General features: G+C 48.3%; 1 protein-coding gene across 2 annotated transcripts in view; it reads right to left on the reverse strand.

The window, feature by feature from the left end:
* Positions 1 to 16,486, reverse strand: part of LOC127004408 (transcriptional enhancer factor TEF-1-like) — a 136,858-nt gene that overhangs the window by 109,376 nt on the left and 10,996 nt on the right. The window contains exon 2 of one of the 2 annotated variants that reach the window (XM_050872068.1): positions 3,818 to 3,900. The exons of the other annotated variant lie outside the window; for it this stretch is intronic. Within the exon in view, the coding sequence (XP_050728025.1) occupies positions 3,818 to 3,866 (49 nt within the window). The 5' untranslated portion in view covers positions 3,867 to 3,900. The remainder of the gene's footprint in view (positions 1 to 3,817; positions 3,901 to 16,486) is intronic. 2 annotated transcript variants of the gene reach the window in all.

A 16,486-nucleotide genomic window follows, 5' to 3' on the forward strand; every position in this document is an offset into this window, starting at 1 on the left:
CAGGTTACTGCACCAACAAATACGATGAGAAGCAGATGAATGAGCAGCAGTACAGTCTATAAAACAACACACACACCAAACCTCAACAAACAACGACAGGGGAGAGGCAAGCAAGGGCCGCCAACACGCACATACCCACAAGCCTTGGCACCGCGCACAACGGCTTAGCTTGGCACTGGCACTCCTCACACACAAGGAGAGAGAGAGAGAGAGAGAGAGAGAGAGAGAGAGAGAGAGAGAGAGAGAGAGAGGAAGGTAACAAGGAGTGCCACCAGGGCCAAAAATAGTAGGGAGGCCCCTCTTGGCACCCTGACTCAAGGCCCCGCTGGAGGCCCCGGTGTCTGCCCCTGACCGGTTCACGACGAAGGAAGGTTAGGTGATGCTGTGGGCTGGGAAGGGGCTGCGAGGGGGCTGTGTGGACCTGGGGCCGTATGCAAGATAGAGAGAAAGAGGAGAAAGAGGAGTAGAAGCATGAGTAGGGTAAGGACTAGGAAAAAGAGGAAATACACAAGAGGTAGGAGGAAGCGACGGTGGAAAAGAGGGATGAGGATGAGGAAGAGAAGGAAAAAGAGGAGGACAAAGAAGAGGAAGAGGAGTGGAAAGAAGTTTTGTTGTTGCTGATGGTGGAGGTAGCATTAGCCGTCGTCATCGTAGGCGTTGTCATAGTAGTAGCAGTAGTAGTAACAGCAGAAGTAATTATCTCTTATTGTGTTGCTAGAAGGGAGGCAGCACAAGTTTTGGCTCAACACAACAGGCGGTGACGGCTGTGTCGTGTTGGTAAGTTGAGCAGTAATGAATTAAGAGTTAGCGCAGGGCACCATGAGTAGGAGGGAGGTGGCGGGGTGTGTGTGTGTCTTGGGAGGATCACCAGCAGGAGAAAGAGGCTTCCAGTATTGATGGTAATCTGTGCAGACTTAGTGGCAGTAGTAGTAGTGGTAGTAGTAGTAGTGGTAGTAGTAGTAGTGGTAGTAGTAGTAGTAGTAGTAGTAGTAGTAGTAGTAGTAGTAGTAGTAGTAGTAGTAGTGGTAGTAGTAGTAGTGGTAGTAGTAGTACTGGTAGCAGTAGCAGTTGTAGTAGCAGCAGCAGCAGCAGGGGTGGGTGAGGGACAGCGGGAGCGGAACGGGATGGTCGATGATGTAAATCAACACCTGGTGTGTATTTACATCCCACTCAAACGATTTTCTTTATCGGAAACATTTAATTCATCCCTATCAAAGGACCTTCAAAACGCGTATCTGATAACGGATGATGATAAAAGATAAAAAGAAAATAACAGGAATCAATATTATCGTCACAGCGGACAAAGGCGAGCGGCAGCAGAACGCCATCATCTGAGGCGGCTTTGTGCGCCCGGCAGCGAGGTGTGGGCGAGGCGGGGAGGCAGGTAGCTCGCCCTCACCTGTCCAAGCCCGGCACCGCTGGATACACGGAGCCCTCGCCTCTCCTGCTTTACCTGTGCCACTACGGTAACACACACACACACACACACAGGCTGAGGTAAGGTAGGGAATACATCATTTCCCCGCAGGCAAAACATACAATCTCGTGCGGCGAGCAGTGATTCGGTGCCACTCAATCACTGGCACCTGCACGCACTGCCTACCTGCCGTCTCCATTCACAGCGCGCGCCCGCCCGTCTGCACACACACACACACACACACACACACACACACAAAAAAAATTACGTCTAACCATCATCTGGGTCTGGCCGTTCCCTCCCCATCTTCTCCCCAACACACACACACACACACACACACACACACACACACACACACACCTTCCGCTCCTCGCCGTCAGTAGTGGATCCACAAATTCCAACACCTTCACTTACGACCCCCTGGCACGAAAGCAAGTGATACGGGAGGGGGAGGTGCGGGGGGGGGGGGGGTTGCGACCTGTGTTTTGTTATTACACAACCACACCGGCGACACACTGCTGCTTTGTCGCCGTCGTTCACCTCTCCTTCTTTCTCATATTATCCTCTTCCTAATGCACCTTCACCCCTTTGCTCATGATCTTCCTCTCTCACCTCTTTTCCTTTTCCTTTCATATAACCGAGACGAGCATTTCTGTCCTTAAACCTTCTTTTGTTTGACACCCGCTGCTTCTTCCGCCAAAAGCTACAAGCGATTCAAGAGGCAGTGTGAGTGCAAGTCCAGGCCACAAGCTGCTCTTCGAACGCTCTCTGGCACCCGGCGTCCCTCCCTCCCTTCCCTCTCACTCTTTCCCCTCCTGACCAACACACACACATACACACACCTTTGCGTGCAGGTAAACTGGGCAATTGTGTTAATATCTCCCCGTGTCCTAATTCATGTGTGGTTGTGTGCGTGCCTGTGTTGGTATACCCTACTTCCTGACACACACACACACACACACACACACACACACACGCGCCTGCCTCTCTGACGTTGATTATATAACTTGAGGAGAGAGAAAACCACAAACAACAGCGCGATAATCCAGCCAAACACTGTGTCACCCACGGCCACTTGCGGTCCTCCTCCTCCTACTCCTCCCAATCCTACCGGCCAGCCACAAAGGTCCTGCAACAGTTTACCACGTTCGTTCGATGGTAGTATGAGTAGCCTACCAACCAGTAGCTATGACCCACTAACCCTCCACATAGTAATTGTTTATAAGGCTCACGGAGACGGGCTACGAACGAGCGCCTCCCTCGACCGGTTACTACTGGTCACTATGAGTCACCTCTCAACCCTCACATTCACTCCAGCATTTGCGTCTTCATGTGATTTGGTATTGTCATCATAACCATAAGCATCCACTGCACCTTGAATACACACACGCACAACCTCCCTATAAATACTCTCTCCTCTTGCAGTCTACCAAAGCCAGCAAACAATTTACAGCAATGCTACAGTCAACCTACACAGCCTCCCTACGCTCTTGTACAGTCTACGTGTGTACCAAAGCCAGCAAACAATGTACAATAATGCTACAGGCACCCAAGGTCTACGAACCACTGTCTCCCCAGTGACGGCCGACATACAATCAACCACAACACTTACAGTCGACCGCCTCCGCCACCACTACGACCCCTTACGACCAGACAACTATAGCCTTCCCCACATCGTCCCTCAAAGGCATCAGCAACTTTCTTACGGTGCAGGAGGATGAATCACAGTTTCCTCACGACGCACCACGTTAAATTTACTTAAAGGAGGAGTCACGCGGGCCAAAGAAATGTCTGACAGCAAGCACTTTATCGTTGGCAATCAACATGGAAACAAACCAGTGTAAACATTCTGGCTGGCAGGAGGAATGGAGAAGCCATGCGCGACGGGTCTCATGGGTGGAAGGTAACAAGTATCATGCTGGTCAGTCGTCCACACGCCCGCTGCCTGTTTCGTCTGCCAGCCAAGACTGTTCAAGCAGTTAGCATGCCGTGGCCACAAACAATGTTGGCAGCTAGGGGAACATTTTTGGCTGGCGTGAGGAATGAGCAACGGGTGAGCGGAGAACCTCAGGTGAAGAACTCATGAGCATCAGTGTTCATGTTATAGTCTGTCAGAACGCTCGCCCACCTTCCCCAACTCGCCCACTTCTAACAGGTAAGATTAATTAATTTAACCGGTAAGGTTCATCAACTACTAAGCTTCCAATGATACCTGCATACTGCCAACAATCTTTACTGCCGTGTAACATTCACTACGGCCTCCCTAGTCCGCTACGGCCCAGTTTCCCCACAGACGACCCGTGCAGCCTCCCCATCATTCCGGTCCACTACTGCCCAGACACACAGCCCACTGCATCCTACTACGCCCACTACAGCCCTACAACATCTGGCGACACTGACCTCCCCAGGGCTGATCAACTTCCGTCCTGAGCCCTGAAATCCCTGGCATTGGACGGGGAAGGGGTGAAGGGGGCCTGACGCACCTGCAGACAGGGGGGGCATTAGTGGGGGCAGCAGGCACGTGGCTCTTACATGAATAACACACATTTGGAAGGAGGCGACCGTTAGGAATAGTAAGAAGTCACAGGGAGGAGGGAAGTAAAATAAATAAAACGGTTCCTCTAAGTTGAAAAATAGAATAATGTTTAAACTGTCGGATGGTTAAAGAAACGAAAAAAAACATACAAAACTAGTTTACTGTAGTGCCTTGAAGAGGAGCAAAACTAAAAATATACAAAATAAAAACAAATACACTTCAAAGCTAAGTTGTGAATGCAAAAAAAAAAAAAAAAAAAAAGATATGGTGTTCAAGGCAAACAGGTAAAAGAGAAAATAGAATGAAATCGGATGCAATAATCAAACATATGTTGCATCAAGAAGTTGAAGGGAAAAGCAACATAACAGTAATATAATTATGAATGGTGTGTGCGTGTGTGTGTGTGTGTGTGTGTGTGTGTGTGTGTGTGTGTGTGTGTGTGTGTGTGTGCCACGTAGCCTTCAGAGTCGGGAGCGGCGAGTCAAGGGTCACGGAGGGCAGGAAGCCGCCACAACGTCGTTTACTTAATGAAGTGCACCGTACACTTCTCTTTTTGTGTGTGCATGCATGTGTGTGTTCTGCATTGTTACGACCCCCGCAAACTCCTGGTCGTGAAGTGTGCGGAATGCTGTTGTTTGATAAGGCGACTGGGTCTGCATCGTTTAAGTTGACACACGAGCGAGCAAATGCATCGAGGTCCCAGCGTACCGAGGCACACCCTGGCCCGAGGCGCGACCAACGTGTGCGGGGAAGAAATGTGTGTCGCCTTGCCGTTTGGGTGGTGGCCGGACGCGAGGGTAACGGAGGGAAGGAAGCACAACATTTACTGAAGGAGGAAAGGGAGCACAGGAGTCATTGGTCTGCTCGGGTGTTAGCACGTCTTAACACTATACAAGAAAAAATATATATAAATGAAAAAATAAACAAGTAAAGAGACATAAAAAGATAGAGTAAAATTTCGTTAAAGTATATAAATTCAGTGTAAAAAATCCACCATGACTGTGGTTTGCATAAAGAGTAGCCACGCCAAAGTACATAAACAAAACAAAAGTCTGCAATACGCTGCTCCTACAAAGAGAACCCATCATATCCAGGGTGTGCTAGGCGTTGGGGGGTGGGGGGGGGGAGGGAGGGCGTGTCACTGCAGCGGTGATGGGAGTGAGGGGTGAGGGGGGCGATCCACCATAATGACCACAACAAACACCGCCAAGTCCACACTACGCCAGGAACTAACTCTCTTGAACATTTTCTTTCCTTCATTTTTCTACTTGGGAAATGGTCAACCAAGCATGAGTGAGGAGTGTGTGCTGGTGTGTGTGTGTGTGTGTGTGTGTGTGTGTGTGTGTGTGTGTGTGTGTATTTACCTAGTTGTAGTTTTACAGGGCCTGGGCTTTACGCTCGTGTGGTCCCGTCTCCGTATCTACATTTATCCAACTTTTCCTTAAAGCTTTGCACACTCCTCGCCGATACTACATCCTCACTTAGTCTATTCCAAACCTCTATATTTGTGTGTGTGTGTGTGTGTGTGTGTGTGTGTGTGTGTGTGTGTGCTATACTATAATGATGATCTCTGCATGACAACGCAACATCAAACAACGCTAAGCACTGCCCTCAACACGTTCTCCTCAGCCAAAACCGAACATGCAGGTGGACTGACAGCAAAGACCATGTAGTATGTTAACTAGAGCATACATAACAAACAGTGCTGGGATAAACTTATGTGAATGGAGGGAATATGGTGTCAGTATCGGTCCGTGATATTCAACGGACGGAGATGGATGTACAGCAAGGACAAGTAAGAGGTAGAGAACCATTTAAGAGGAGTCGAGGCTTGCGGCACAGGACTATATGAAGAACACGCCAGAAAGGATGAAAGACCGGACGGCGTGAAGACCAGACTGAGGTAAGGAGATTCTTTGCGGCGTGAAGACTAGACTGAGGTAAGGAGACTCTTTCCAGCGACTCTTATGTCTACCACGCCTTTGTTGCGTGACCAGAGCCAGTGTTTGCAGACGCTTTCGGTTCCAACAACAAATATTTCCAAAAGCCATAAAGGAGATTAGTCGGGTTCTTATGGTGCAGAAGCAACGTTGCCAGATTGTCGTACTCAGCCGCTTATATTTCCCGACTTCCTACCCCAAAACTATCTTCTGGGCTCCAATACCGAAACTCATTTATAGTTATCGTTAAAAGAGTTAGATCCTGATGTTTCTTGGCAATAGTTAGGCGTCAGAAACCGGTAAATACTATGCTCTGAGTACGACAATTTGGCAACGGTGTGCAGAAGCCTTGTCATACTATCACTAGGATCATAAAACCGACACAATCTCTACCAGAACCTTATCATATCTGTGTGTGTAAGCCCTGAAATGTTTTAGGATATGGGCCTGAGGATACGCAAAGGGCACCAAAGAGAGGATGAATGACAGGAGGGCGTGAAGATAAGACTGAAGTAAGGAGACTCTTTGCACCGAGGTTTCTGCTTGTCACGCCTCTCTTACGTGTCCAGCAGGAGCCTCACAAAGCGTCCGTCACTGGAAGGACAACGCTCGGTGCAGCCTCACGAGACGCCCTGCCACACAATGAACCCGTGAGTCATTGAGGCAAGGCGTTGGGCAGCCATGCGTGCAATAAGACCAGAGCGGAATGAATGGGAAGAAGCCAGTCGTAGAATATCGCCTCCTTAGCCTTCCTTTGAGAGTGTGGAGGATTTGTTGTGTACGGGAAGAGAGGTCAGACGGCAAATATTCCTTTAGCGTTAAACTCTGATGACTTCTTTTGTATGTAGATGTTGCATGTGTATTGGCAATATGGAAGTCAATACACGCATAAAACCAAGCGTGAAATGTGTGAGAAGCCCATCATAAAATACTGAGAAGAGTTTTAAAGACCTTCGTGAGTGGGAGGAGATATTATTCACCAGCGACATAAAGTTTTGCCTATAGTTGAAGATCTTCGTGAGTGGGAAGATATTATGCACCGCCGAGATAAAGTTTTGCTTATAGTTAGATTCTTGTGAGTGGGAAGACATGCACTGCCGACAGAAAATTTTGCCTCGAGATTCTTGTAAATGAAAAGGTAACATATGCATTGTCGAAACCAAATTCTGTCCATAGTTAAGATACAAATGGGAAGATATTAAGAACTGGCAACAACAGCAAAAAAAAATCATATCATACATCTTTTGTTAGACACGTAAGAGATGTTTGGTCTCGCAGCAGCTGCAGCACGAGTCCCCGATACTGTGTTTAATGCATCACCTGGAGCAGCTTCCGGCGCTAACCTTTTCACGCTGCTTCCCTCCCTCACTCCCGCCTCAACCAAAAGACAAAAGGAAATATTTATGAAGTCGCCTGAGTTACCTACTTTCCTTCAACGTTGGATGGTTTGTGACTAATCTTACACTTAACAGTAAACAAAAACGTAAAGAGAAAAATCAGAATATATCAGCAAAATAAATAAATAACTGCTGAAAAAATTAAAATCGAAATAATGTCGCTTAACGAGGAATGAATAAGAGTAATGAGACTATCGCCCTAATTCCCATTCCTATTTGATATACTCAGCAAGTCTAACTTTACCTACTTAATATATACGAAAGCAAATACATATCGTTAAAAAAAAATCAAGCTTGAAATAATGTAACGAACTCAATCATTAATATCCTCACCCGTTAGTTTCTTTCTTCTATCAGTCACTCATTAGGCTACCTGACCTAAATTTATCAATCACTTTACTAAAAATGAATAATTAAATGAAAACGTAAAACCCGTCACAGCTGTTTCTCTTTCACCAGCCACTAATTACCCGGATAAACTAATCATAATCACTTCGGTAAAAATAGACTGAATAAATAGAAACTTTCAACCTGTCATAGTCATCTTTCTTGCATCAGTTACACAAGTTTTGACCCGGATAAGCTACACATAATCCGTGGCCAAAGTGTCGCCTTGCCGTGATGGGGGGAGGGGGGATGATGCAAGCCTTCGAGCCCCAAGACCAGACCAGCAGCCAGACAGACAGACGTACACCCGCCGGCCTTCCTGCTGCTGTAATGAATGGAAATCTATTCTGCTTGATGAGATTATTCCTCCACCCTGCTATTCCGCTCCATATAAATCAGACACGACAGCTTCGGCAGCCCTCAGCAGACACGTTTACGAGTCACGACTTGCGGATGTGGAGTGAACCTTGGAGTGAGCATTAGTTCATTTCTTGCCTCGTCCCTCCCCCCTTTCCTTAGCCCCGAGCACTTGTAGTTCTTCTTTTCTCCTCCCTCTCCCTCCTTTCGAACATCCTAACCTATGAAACCGCCCTATCCCCCTCCCTTCATGCCGCTTCGAAGTAAGAGCAACCGCAAAATCAGCCCTCACTTCGGGACCCAAACACACACATTTAACAAGGCTTTCGCAGGAGTTGTGGGCATTTCCAGGGGTACTTTTATGGCCCTACTGGTAGTTTGACCCTTCTTCTGTACCATGAGTCTATAAAAAGCCATTAGAACCAGATTAATCCTTTCTTTTCGGCCTTTGGAAAGAGTTGATGTGTCAGGTGGCAGCGTTTGATAATACTAACCTCAGTCTTCCCGCCCCACCACAATAATTATTATCCCCGGTCCCCACACATGGAGTACCCGCTGCCTCCCCTGCCCGCGCCGAGACGTGCACGGAGGGGAAGAGAAGGGATGGACGAATCAATGAATAATATCCGAGCGCTATAGTAGGCAGCAAGGACCGAGAAGTACTGGATCAGAAATTCGAAACTGTGATGGGACAAGTTACACGAAGAAAATGAAGGTTATGTTAGTTAGGTAGTAACGTGATACTGACGGGAGTAGGGAAGGAGTGGGTGGGAAGTAGGGCAAGGAAGGAAAAGTTTGATAGTACGTGGAAATGAAAGGGAGTTATAGGAAGGAGTGAAAGGGGAGTAAAGATATAAATAGTTCAGGACGTAATAGTGAAGGAAGTTGGGAGAGAGTAGGAAATAAAGAAATTAAGGAAAAGTTTGATACGCACGTGATAGTGAAAGGGAGTTGGGAAGGAGTGAAAGGGAAGGCAGGAATAGTCAAAAGAGCAAGGTACGTGTTACTGAAGGGAGTTGAAAAGAAGTGAATAAGGGAACCCAGGAATAGTTAAAACAGCAAGGTACGTGTTACTGAAGGGAGTTGAAAAGGAGTGAATAAGGGAACCCAGGAATAGTTAAAACAGCAAGGTACGTGTTACTGAAGGGAGTTGAAAAGGAGTGAGCAGGGCGTATAATAATGAATGGAAAAGCGAAAGAGTGAGTAATACAGAAAGAAGTACACTATAGGGCTATGGAGGATTACTTGTGCACTGGGGCTCAAGGCAAATGGTTAAGGTCAGTTATTAAGAGCACATTACTAGAGGACATAAATGATTGAATGAACTGAGTGATTAATGAAGAAAGAAAAAAAGAAAGAAAGAGAGAAAGAAAGAAAGAAAGGAAGGAAGGAAGGAATGCTGGGCTCCTCTGTATCTTTTCTACTTCTGATTCTTTTGTCTTTGAGGTCCCTGCTTACCTACTCTAAAATAAAAATAAAATAAAACAGCAGGTAAAAATGAGGACAGTTATCTCGTCGTGCTATTCCTCCTCCTGCGTTCATGGCTACCGTAACGACGTAATAATATAAAGACAAAGTAGGCTAAGGTAGGGGAGCACTCACTTCCCATGTACCGTTGTTCCTCATGGTTATTATAGTTCAGCGTTCACCGACGACCTAACGACGTAATGGCCCTGTAAACAGTCACTTGCTTTCAGGATCGATCACGTGACCATTAAGGCAAGACTTTTTTTCGTATTCCTCTCTCTCTCTCTCTCTCTCTCTCTCTCTCTCTCTCTCTCTCTCAACACGTCAGCTATAATAATTTTCCTCTAAACTATTCCTTCTCTCGTCTATGTATATTTTGCTTCCTTCCATGAGTGTTTTATGGGGAGGAGAGGGAAGGGGTGAGGGAGAGAGAGTGAGGAAGGGGGATGCAGATGGTAAGAGAGAGCGAGAGTGATAAATATACTTGTGAAAGGAAGAAGATGGAGTGTGAGGGTGTGTGAGGGCGGAAGATGCAGTTAGTGAGGGAGAGATTGGGTGAGGAAGGAGGATGCAGATGGTACTGAGAGAGAGGGAGAGTGATGAAGGTGGAAGGTGAAAGGATGGAGGAAGTGGAGTGTGAGGGAAGATGCAGTTAGTGAGAGAAGGAGGAAGGTGTGCAGATAGTGAGGAGAGGGAAGGGGTGAGGGAGAGATAGTGAGGAAGGGGGATGCAGATGGTAAGAGAGAGCGAGAGTGATAAATATACTTGTGAAAGGAAGAAGATGGAGTGTGAGGGTGTGTGAGGGAGGAAGATGCAGTTAGTGAGAGGAGAAGGGTGTGAAGAAAGTGAGGAGAGGGAATGGGTGAGGGAGAGATTGTGAGGGGAAGGAGGATGGAGATGGTAAGAGAGAGGGAGAGGGATGCATGTACTGGTAGTGAAAGGAAGGAGATGGAGTGTGAGGGTGTGCGAGGGAGGAGGATGCAGTTAGTGAGGAGGAGGAGGAGGAGGAGGAGGAGGAGGGGGGGGAGGGTCTGAGGAAGGCTGAAGAAGCACGAACGATAAACATCCACTTGGTGTTCATGCGTTCTTTCTTTTCCTCCCTCTTTCCCTCCCTCCCTTCACCCACTTACCTACCTGCCTCGTTACCCGCCTGACCTCCACCTGTCGCCACACTGACCTCCACCCTCGGGCACGTCTTCACCACCACCTCCTCCATTTCCTTAGTGATCTTCGAGGCGGACAAGTCACTCAGTAATTTGTTTCTCTCTCTCTCTCTCTCTCTCTCTCTCTCTCACCAAGCAACAGCGTCAAAAAGGTGGGAGGGCAAAGGTCACGGCAGAGAACCTTGGGATTATTCCAGCGTCAGATCCGTGGGCAACAGGACGACAGGGTCCACAAGGATGCAAGGAGACCACAAGAAGCCAGTCGGTCTACACATGGCCGCCCCTTAGAACCAGTTATTCACCATCTCCCCTCACCATCCATTAATCACAATCTGCCCTTTAATTCTAAGCTGGGTTGATAATGGTTCGTTCATTTCTTTGTTTTCTATGCGTTAATGAGGTGTGCACTGAACAAAGGGTGAGAATACCTGCCCATGACAGAATGACAGGTCTCTGTGCGGAATCATTACGGAAAGAACTGATTAGCCTAACGTTGGCGAAAGATTCACTGAAAAGCCACCAAGAGGCATGGCGTCACATAATTAGCAAGAAGGGTCAGAGTGCCACAACCTGCGAGTGCTACGTCATCAATAAGTGGCTTGGCTGAAGACTCGGATCATAGTGCTAAATCATACGCTTGAAACTTTAGTAGGTCAAATTATATGAATACAGGGAATGCTGGTGTTACAATTAATGATAATGAAGGGATCGGGGAATGGAAGGAGGTAAAGAAAGGAAAAGTAAAAGGTTACATGACCACGCAAAACGTAGCTGAGTCGAGGGCTGGAGGTCAAGGCTGAGAGAATGGATGTTGTGTTAATATCGGTATGTGATTTGAATGAAAAGTATTGAAGGATTGTGAAAGTAAGTAAAGGAAAAAGTAACATACATGAGCAAGACAATGGGATAGGTCTAACGCCGCCAACGAGTGAGCCAAGTATAGCACACGTGAGCAAGGACCTGGCGGAGTGACGGGCAACGGCGCAGGTGAAGGCCTTTACCTGCACGGATGTAGGCTTGGGGTCGCCGAGGGGAATTCCCGGGCAATCCAGGTGAAACCATTTTCCGTACTGAATCGTTACCTGTCTGACGAGATTTCTTGCCTCTCTCCCTCCCTTCACTTCCCGCCCACGTTCCTTGTCCCTCCTTGCATCACCCGCCCACGCTCCCCCATCCGGTGAGTTCCTAGAATAACACGCAGCTGAACTCAGGGTCAATATCCCCCCAGGGCCTGAGGGAGGGCATGGGCAGCGCCGTCCCCACACACACACACACACACACACACACACGTGACGAAGGCGCCCACTAAGCAAGTGTCAACAGAGAGGTTACGGCCCGGACCACGTGGCCTTGTTTACCTTCACTCTCATTCCCGGCTTTCACTCGACACTTATTTGTAAAGGTTTGTCGCATCCTTTTTTTCCTGACCCCCTGATGACACGCGTCCATACGGTAACGATCTGTTTTGGATATTTTTTCATGTGGACGTTTTTCCCACTCCGAGGCAGAACTATATATTAGCGAGAGGTTAGACTTGTTGGTGCTGCTGTTGTATGCTTGCAGATACTTTATGAAGGGATCAGAATAAAGCATAAATAAATAAAAACTAAAAAAAATATCAATGAATCTCGAAAACGGGAGGCCAAAAACATCTACGATTGTATTTGATTCGAACAGACTATAATAACAATTTCGAACACATAACATTGCAGGGTGGAGAGCTCTATTGTTTTCCCCTGTGAGCTGCGCAATAAACATTACTCTTCAGCAGTAATAAAAGAGTACGCCAAAAGATTCATGTTGCTTCATGTTATATTGCACAGCTTCTGCACCTTCGCGGACGTCTGCCTCTCCCGCCCCGCAGTGTTTCTTTCTCTTTCCAAAGAAGTAACTCGAACTTTTAGTGGAGAGAGGAAGATGCTTTTCATATTCATTGTTGCAGAAACGGATCCTCTATGCTGGTAAAAGTAACCCTTGTCGTAGAGCTTTTCATTCAGAAAGTAAAAAGAAAAAAGAAAAAGAAAAGAAAAGAGCAATTCCAAGAGAAACAAATATATATATCGCTATCACCTGCCATCGCTATCGCTAGCTACAATGAAATGCTGAAATAAATAAATAAATAAATATGATTTTTTCTGAATTTCTGAGTGAAGAACAAGACCCAAGAAGAGATGAGGTGCAGTTCTTTGTCGTTTCTTCAGCTACTTCAATATTACAGCTCAAACTCACACTTGCTTTCGCACCACCTCCAACAGTCCTTTCAGTGTGTGTTTGTATTTGAGTGTGTGTGTGTGTGTGTGTGTGTGTCAGTGCTAAACATGCAGTAAGTCCACGCCACGGGCTCCACACGTTCATGTCAGAGTATTCTTAGGGCCTGCCTTTGCCTGGCCGCTGGCCGCCTGGTGCATTAGTGCCTCGCAAGCTTATTAGTGTAGGGCCGCGCCGCCTGCCTTCCCACACGTGTTTATGGAGCCGCTTTACTGCCGCCAGACACACCACCGTCAGCGCCGCCCCATCAGCCGCTGGCCCACGTCATGTCAACGAGGAGTTTGGGATTCCAAGTGGTCAGCGCTGCGTCAGCCCGCGAGGTCAGCTATGGCACGGGAGCGCGGAATGCTGAGTAGGAAGAGCAAGTATGCCAGTCATGCCACCTGCAGCGTCCCTAAGAACCCGCTCTCGGGTCCACACCCCTACTAATGGCCGACATAAAACACGGCAAATTTATACATGATAATGAAAGGCGTGTGGACGATTTTCCTCGGTCTTTACTTTTTTTTCTTCTTTTTTTTTCTTAGCAGCTTGAGAAGTTGAGGGTGGCGGCAGCGGCGGCGGTGGTGGTGGTGATGGTGGTGCAGCGAGAGTCCACAAAGACCCATTACTCATACGCCTTGACGTTTGCACCAGAATTCGCCACAATGGCTCGTCCGAGGCCAAAAGAGCCGACACGATGGTCGCGGGGACGGCGCGACCCGCCGGCAGCACGACCAAAACACTGGGCGATATAAATCGTCAGCCAACACAGAAATAACACACCGCGTAGCGTGCACCAGTAATAAATGATGCACCCTGCAGGAAGGGGAGTGGCGGACAGCTGGGCTCTGCCACACTTCACCGCAGTCACTTTACCGTCAAAACGACAAAGATGGAACGAATAAAAAAACCTGAGTCATGACCAACAACACGCCTCCCCTACGTGTGGCCGCGACCAAAGCCAGACCCCGAAAATGATCATGACAGCGCGATACAATCAGCGTGGAGCCTTCGTGGCCTGCGAGGACTACACGCCGACACGAGGTGACGCTTTGACGCTGGGACGTACTCTGGGGCGCTCCGAGGACAGGCTAGCCACGTCTTGCCTGGCGAGTGTCCTCACAAAACGCCCCTCATGCACCCAGCAGGCTGTCCCAATAACATGGCATTAACACACTAACACAAATGTTAACACTACACACTCATACATAATGACAATAGCATCAAGGTTACTGGAAAGTCAATGATTGAAGCAGCGCCTGCCAGCCGCGGCGCCCGTTACTTGACTGACGCAACACAGCCGCTTCCCCCGCCGGGCCTCGCGGCCGCCGCAGTGGCCGCCGGGGAATTAAGAGCTGCCACCAGACTTGTTTTTACTTTTCGCTGACTCATCCGCAGCCTCCAGAGGTGCAGGTGAAGCCTGGGATAGTTTCGTCTCTAGCCTCTGCAAAAGACGTTTGCCTTCAACTGGGCTTGCCAGAATAAAGCAGCTCACAATGCATGATGTTGGGCCACTCTCAGCAGGGGCGGACTTGCCAGACCATCGCAGAGCTGTAAATATTAAGGTACGTTGCCATCATTGCCACTAGTGAGCCTTGGGCTTTGTTTATACCAGTGACGCGCAACTGCCCTGCTGCCCGTCTTCCCCCGCCGCCTCATCACCGCTCACTCGCAGGATGTGGCGCAAGTTTTCAGAATGTTAGTTATCGGGAAGAATGCATTATTTTTCAATATATATATATATATATATATCTATATATATATATATATATATATATATATATATATATATATATATATATATATATGGTTATTGCGCTAACTCTGGGCACAGTCTGGCACGGCAGCTGCATCCACCCTGCCCCGCCTCCTGGGGCCCACACAGCCACCCGCTTCTAGGAAGTAACACTCGCTGACCTCCTCGCCCCAGCGCTGCTCGTGAAGGCAGTGATGAGGATCCCTTATCTCCCCTCACCGATCTTCACAGTCTCAGCCTCGCCCGCGCAACACCACAGTATCCCGTCATCTTTTTTTTTTTTTTTTTTACGTGCCAGCCTATCGCGCCGGTAGGCTTTCTTGAGGGGCCTGGATGGTTGTCGGCCCCAGCCCGTCACGGCGCAGGCAATTTACTTGGACGACTTGGCTGGTCTTCAGGACAGCATGTGGGTAGTCTTAAGCCACTCGGCGGTGACTGAAAAATACCAGGTTGTAGCAGTGGATTCGAACCCGCGTCGTCCATCACGCGGTGAATGCGGGGCCCGCACTCTAACCACTCAGCCACCGCCTACCCACACACTACCCCACCCGCACACCACTGAAGTGATGTGCCGCTGCTTCATACCCTCGCACAATATCAAGCTCCAAAGCCACCTGCTCGTTGCTGCAGGTGCACGCCCCGCTGCGCCCCTCACGACCCTCCCGACCCATGCGCGGGACACCCTGCTTCTCAGAACCCGCTCGCCCCATTCACTGAACTATAGATTTCTGTAGCAGGAGCAGCGACGAGTTCCGATCTGGAGTCACAGGGACGCAAAGGTCTCCCGCCACCGGGTCTGACGGGAAGCGGAGCTCACCTGTGTCCCTCGTCAATCTCCAACACCCAACGGGCCTAACCAACACCAAGTGCGCCATGTTTACATCCGAATGACGTCATGACCTGGATGCGCGCGGCATAATTGTGATCCCTTCTCGCACCTGTCGAGGGGAGACAAGGCAAAAAAGCGCGTTCTGTAAAGACGGGGCGCGGGGAAGCGGGGCGTGAGGGCGGGGACAGGTGTGAGGCGGGGCGGAGGGTAGGGGGGCCACGGGGCGAATCTTGAATGGTGGGACCTTGGTGCTGGCGACGACGGTGAGGGTGGTGGTGGTGGTTGTGGTGGTGAACACGATCATCATGACGGCAGAATGTAAACAACAATGGCGGTAATAGCGGTGGTGGTGGTGGAGGTAATAATAAAAATATTTACTATTTATCTTTTTAATATTGGATAACATTATTATTATTATTACTATTAATATCAATATTATTATGATTATTTCAAACAGAAGGCTACTGTTATAAAATAATAATAATAATAATAATAATAATAATAATAATAATAATAATGTCTAGTAGTAGTAGTACCGTAGTAGTAGTAGTAGTAGTAGTAGTAGTAGTTGTAGTGGTGGTAGTAGAAGGAAGGCCTCACATTCAAGGAATCGAGCTCCACGACAACTTTCACCTGGTCGTCATTTGAATTCTCGGCAGCAGAGCTCACACCAACGGGCAGTACACTCGATTCCTCGCCTTCACTGGAAATATGTAGGTAGGAGAAAAAAAGGAGGACAAAAACATGGAGTAAGACGTATAATATTTCGAAGCATAATCACTTTCGCCCGGCCACCTCCCCAGCGTGGCCGCCAACAGGTAAGGGACGAGGGACTCCCACCACTGCTGTGCCCACAACGTGCCCGGTGCACACCACGGCCGTCCCTTCTCCGCCGCCGCCATCCCTCCAATAAGAAATTACGATTTACAGTTAGAACCTTTTTTTCCTGGTGGAGAGAAGGGACGGGAATAGAGGAGAGGGAAGGAG

This window comes from Eriocheir sinensis, chromosome 28 (genome assembly GCF_024679095.1).
Source record: "Eriocheir sinensis breed Jianghai 21 chromosome 28, ASM2467909v1, whole genome shotgun sequence".
Taxonomy (NCBI): Eukaryota; Metazoa; Arthropoda; class Malacostraca; order Decapoda; family Varunidae; genus Eriocheir; species Eriocheir sinensis.